This window comes from Fragaria vesca, linkage group LG4 (assembly GCF_000184155.1).
Source record: "Fragaria vesca subsp. vesca linkage group LG4, FraVesHawaii_1.0, whole genome shotgun sequence".
NCBI classification, from domain to species: domain Eukaryota; kingdom Viridiplantae; phylum Streptophyta; class Magnoliopsida; order Rosales; family Rosaceae; genus Fragaria; species Fragaria vesca.
Genome location: NC_020494.1, coordinates 15,894,025 through 15,899,783, shown reverse-complemented (window position 1 = coordinate 15,899,783; position 5,759 = coordinate 15,894,025). Strand labels below are relative to the sequence as shown.

The window sequence follows — 5,759 nt, the reverse complement described above, 5'->3', positions numbered from 1 at the left end:
TAGCTTTTGTAGGCGGTGGTAGTAGCTTTTGTAGCTGGTGGTAGTAGTTTTTTGTGTTCGTCGGAAACTTTACAGTAGTAGTCTTTTGTAGCTTGTGGTTGTAGCTTTTGTGGCTGGTGATAGTAGCTTTTGTGTTCATCGGAAACCTCACAGTAGTAGCTTTTGTAGGCGGTGGTAGTAGCTTTTGTAGCTGGTGGTAGTAGCTTTTGTAGCTGGTGGTAGTAATTTTTGTTATCGTCGGAGGTCGGCCGGAAACCTCGTCGGAGGTCAGCCGGAAATCTCGCCGGAGGTTGGCCGAAGACTGTTCTGAAATGAGAGTGGTTGTTGACTTTTTATACTAGTGGCATTTTTGTAAATATAAGGGAGAAAATCTACTTTTTTTTATTGGATGGCAATCTGTAATTATGTTGAACTTTAATACTTAATACAAAACCTTATTTAGACTTGGGTGGACTTATGTGGATAAAAATGTTGGGGTGGATCTATGTAAGAAAAAATGTCTCCAAATGGACTTATATGTAATTGGCCCTATTAGTTATATTAATTTACCCCAAATGCCCACTAGCCCTAATTTTAAAAATTTTATTCCCATTAACAAAATCAGGTTTTAAAATTCCCAAGAGCCAACTTAAACAGGAGAAAGACAAATATACCCTTAATGAATTAAATAAACAACAATAGACCATTATAAGAGCAGAAAGACAATTATACCCTTAATGAATTAAATAAACTACAATAGACCATTATAATAGTCTATTATAAAATAAAGTTTTTATAACCGGATTCCCACGACCAATGACGTTGATCGGACTCCGGCAACCTTTGACCGAGCTCTGGGGACCGTTGACCGGACTCTGGGGGTTGATGATCGGACTCCAGGGACAGTTGACCGGGCTCCTAGGATCGTTGACCGGGCTCTGGTGACCGTTGACTGGACTCCGGGGGCTGTTGTGCTTTAGTAGGACCTCCTACTAGGGTCAGTAGGGGCAGTATGACCTCTTACTAGGGTCAGTTGGACCACCTACTAGGGGCAGTTGGACCTCCTACTAGGGGTAGTAAGAGGTTCATCGAGGGGTCTATTGAGGCAGTAGGGGATTCGTTGGGGGGTCTATTGGGGGCAGTAGGGGTTCGTCGGGAGGTCTATTGGGGGCAGTAGGGTCTATTTAGAGCAGTATGGGGTTCGTCAGGGTCTATTGGGGGCAGTAAGGGGCTCGTTGGGGGTCTATTGGGGGTAGTAGAGGGTGTGTTGAGAGGTCTGTTAGGAGTAGTAGGGGGTGTGTCGGGGGGTCTTTTGGGGGCAGTAAGGGGTCTATCAGGGGCAGTAAACATCTATTCCCCTCAATAGATCTCATCCTGACATGAAAATTACATTATAATATAGCCAAGTCATACAAAAATACAAAAGGCCTACCTTAATCACTGTACAAAATTACAATATCATTTCACCCTCATATTTATCTTCATTACCTCAACCATACAGATCAAAGCTTATCATGCTAATGATCAAAGCTTGGGTTAATATAATTATGGCCCTTGAACTTAAATGTGCGTTTCAGTCACTTAACATGTCCCTATTGGGGGCAGAATGACCACCTACTAGGGTCAGTAGGACATCCTACTGGGGACAGTATGACCCTTAAACTTAACTGTGTACTTCAGTTACTTATAACAGGTCCCTATTAGGGGCAATATGATCACCTATTGGGGTAAGTAGAACCTCCTATTGGTGTAAGTAGAACCTCCTATTGGGGTCAGTAGGACCTCTTACTGGGGTAGTATACATGAAAGATGGGAGAGTAGGATGGTCTATTAGGGGCAGTAGGAGAGTCATAGTAGATAAAATCATAACCACCATAAAATATAACCATAGTAGTAGAATCATTTGTTAATGCTACAACTACAAATAATTCCCAAGCTCGTTAGGACAACGATCATCAAAATATATTTTCCAGGGGAAATTTAGCATTCTTATGGTATCGATTATAAACATAAATAACACAAGACTTGTCCATCGAACTGAATTGCATCGATCATCCAATGACATTACCAGAAAAGCAAAGTTTCAAAACAAACATAATAAAACAAAACCAACATGAAAAAATAGACCACAAAGAAGCTACGTGGTCATTCATTGCTCATTAACAGAACAAAACATACCCCTTTTAGGTGCTATATATTGAAATTTGTGATCAAGGGTATAGAAGTAGGGATGGCAATGGGTAGGGTAGGGTACGGGGATCAAAATACCGTACCCATACCCTTTTACATTTCTCATCCCCATACCCGTCCCCGTACCCGTAATTAGATATAACAGGGATTCCCCGTACCCGTACCTTTTGGGGATTACGTTTCCATACCCGTTAACAATTATGTATTAAATTAATTTTTTTTAAATACGAAATACAATTATATAAAAGTATGAAATTAAAATCAAATACCAAAATAAATAAGTTTCATGCTTCAATCCAATAAAAATAAATACAAGTCTTGGTTAAAACAGAACAATACCGGTAAATTTCATTAAGAGAATAAAAATATATAATAAAAAGGAAGGTCAATCCATTAAATGTTTATTAAGAGAATCAAAATTTTTTTTTACATAAATATTTATTTATAAATTATATATAAATATATATATAATAATAAATTATATAATTATATATAATAATATTTTCATTCTTAATGGGTGGGGATGGGGACGAATATCAAAATACCATACCCGCCCGGTACCCGATTTAAGAATCCGAATACTGGGGATCTCCATCCCCGTTACCCGTTTATACCCGTATATCTTCCCCGTTAGGGTCGAATACCCGTGGGTACCCTACCCGCTGGAGATTATTACCATCCCTATATAGAAGAGAACATATATAGATCAGAATAATTTCATAAGCACAAAAATGGATAGGAAAATACTGAGAGATGGTTAGTAGTTAGCACAACCATGAGAGCTACGTAGGCAAAGAACATGGAAGTAGTCGAATATGCAAGTAACCGAACCTATACATTTTCACAAGCCAACTATATTGATATTTCAAAGGGTGAAACATTTCACATCGAAATTGTGAGTGCTGGTACATCATTTCTCAATTCATAAACTATACCAAGTAAACTTTAGCCAATCAAACTTGGCCAATCATCATGCAACAATTAGCAGGAATACAGGACACTTATCTCTAGTCATGAAATAATGCACCGAGATAGTGTGTGTGGATGGAGATAACATTCAGGCCCTTTTTACGAAATTTGCTATCTACCATCTAAGTTCCTAGGTGCTCGCAATATAAAATTACCTATCAGATGAGTAAATGAGCAAGTTAAGACTTGATAAGAACACAATTATCAACTGAAGCTAAACTAGACTATAGCCCTAGAGATATGGTTAATAGTATATGTCCCTTCAATTCAATCAAACACATATAGTGAAGTCTCAAAACTTTGATTTCAATTTCTCTGGCAAGTAGCACCAAAATCTAGACATAGATAATACAAATAAAGTTGTATAATTGAATGCTTAAAGAAGGGACTGCAACAAATAGCTTGATCAAATTTGAACCAACATAAAAGCTACTTGTATATTGTAACACCTCCATTTTGGACATCAATGCAGAACACGGGATTTGGGCAATAAACTTTCTCTGTGACAAGAATGAAAGATTCCTTGATTATTTGGCTCATAACCTTAACTAGTTTAGGTGCCAAGAATTGTGCGCAACTGTCAATATTGACCCAAGTCTTACGGCCTTCATGAGGGCACTGTGCCACCTGCCCATTAAGCAACTTAACTTCTACATAATGTTTCATACAAGAAAAGCAATACCTGTGCAGACAACCATCAATCAAAAACATTTGATCAACATCAGTGTCCTCAAAAACAAATTATACAAGTCTCCTTCAAAGATTTTCCATTGCTAGTTTTTGCAGGACATGTGATTTGAGAAACTTGCAGTCGGCGGTGAACGACGTTGACTCACCGTCGACCGTTGATGAGAACATCGCTTTGACGGCAGATTTGAACCAGGCCTCGTCGGGCCAACCACCAATTGACGACGGAGTCAAACCAAAAATCGATCCAACATCCGATCGAAGATGGAAAACTAGATCGGAAAACCAAATTAGCTTCCTCAACCCGTCGATGGCTTGTTAAAGCTTCCCCGCCGCCTCCGACTAGGCCGGTATGAAGGAGGACGGTGGACGCCGCATGCGGGGTGAGTCCGGTCGATTGGATCTGGATCTGGAGAGAGAGAGAGAGAGAGAGAGAGAGAGAGAGAGAGAGAGAGAGAGAGAGAGAGAGAGAGAGAGAGAGAGAGAGAGAGAGAGAGAGAGAGAGAGAGAGAGAGAGAGAGAGAGGAGGTATGGACGAGAGAAATAGGAGAGAGGAAAGAGATTTAAAACAAGGGTAATATGGTCTGGGAAAAAACAGAAAAAGTTAAAAATTTTGTTAATGGGAAAGTTGTCTAAAAGGTTTTAGGGTTGATGAGAATTTTAGATTCTTATTTTGTTAGTGGGAAAAAATTCCTCAAAATTAGGGTAAATGTGAATTTTCCCTTTTCTTAATAGTTGTTCTTTAATCTCTGTACATGCTTCAATAATAAATTCACATGGTGTAACATGCAAAAGATCCTCCTACTAGAATATATAAAGAACCTGATGGGTAGCTAGTCCTGACGTACCTGAAATCGGGAATTTTTAGGGTAGATACTTGTTTGTAATACCTACATTTACCTATATGACAATAAATTTGTTGTTGTTTTAGTAAAGATAGTCATTACTTTAGTAATTTTTGTTCTATTAGAGGTAATTACTTAACTTAAGATAATTTACAAGTTTATAAACAACTTGTTGTCATTATAGTAACTTGGTTTAATTATATGTAAATATGTAAAACAAATGTAGTAATTTTGTTGTTAGTGTTGTAAATTTTACTCATTTAACTTGTCATTTTTGTTCAATTAGTGATAAAATGAATGTATGGTATACATCCTAGTACCGTAGACAACCCCCCTGGAATCGAAGTTGCAGATAACTTTTTCTATAAGGCAGTTAACACAATCTTATCATCTCTAACTACTTTTTCATCTCTCAACCCCAACGCCAATTTAATTAGAAAACATCTTTAGTATCATGATGATCATATACCGGTAGACATAGGCGGTGGCGGAGCGAGTAGAGGGCTAAAGGGTGTCATGGCACCCCCATTGATTGCTATTTTATGATACATTAGTCCTCGTGTGTCCTTAAAATGATAATTGAGTCATTAAAATTATAACTTGAGTCCTCAAAGTGGAAAATTGTCATACCTCAATTTTCGAAGGATAATTTTTCAAAAATTTGGGCATGATATAACTCAAAAATCTTAATATCCCAATACCTGGTCAACGATCTTCAAAGAAAACCAAAACTCAAACGCAGAAATGTAATGTCAACAAACTCACACTACCAGGACAAGCACTTTAGCCAATGAAAAATTTTCGTCGGCCTGTTAGCTTAATTCGTCGGCTAAGATTTCGTCGGGAAAATGTCGTCTGTGATGACTTTAGCAGACGAAAAAAAAATTTCGTCGGCTATAGTCCCGCAGTTTAGCCGACGAAAAACATGTCGTCGATTTTTTTCCCAAACTTTAGCCGACGAAACAATTAAGATATTCGTCGGCTAAAGTCTGTAATAAAAATTATTTTCCCAGACTTTAGTCGACGAAATATAGTATGTTTCGTCGGTTAAACCTTATAAAAAAATTAAAAAAATAACTATAGCCGACG

The 5,759-nt window shown here is 38.0% G+C and overlaps 1 protein-coding gene across 1 annotated transcript in view; it reads left to right on the top strand.

Annotated features, from left to right (window-relative positions):
• Nucleotides 1–795: 795 nt before the first annotated feature.
• Nucleotides 796–5,759, top strand: part of LOC101306133 — a 12,331-nt gene continuing 7,367 nt past the window's right edge. The window contains exon 1 of the mRNA XM_004298236.1: nt 796–920. Coding sequence (XP_004298284.1) covers nt 796–920 — 125 coding nt within the window. The remainder of the gene's footprint in view (nt 921–5,759) is intronic.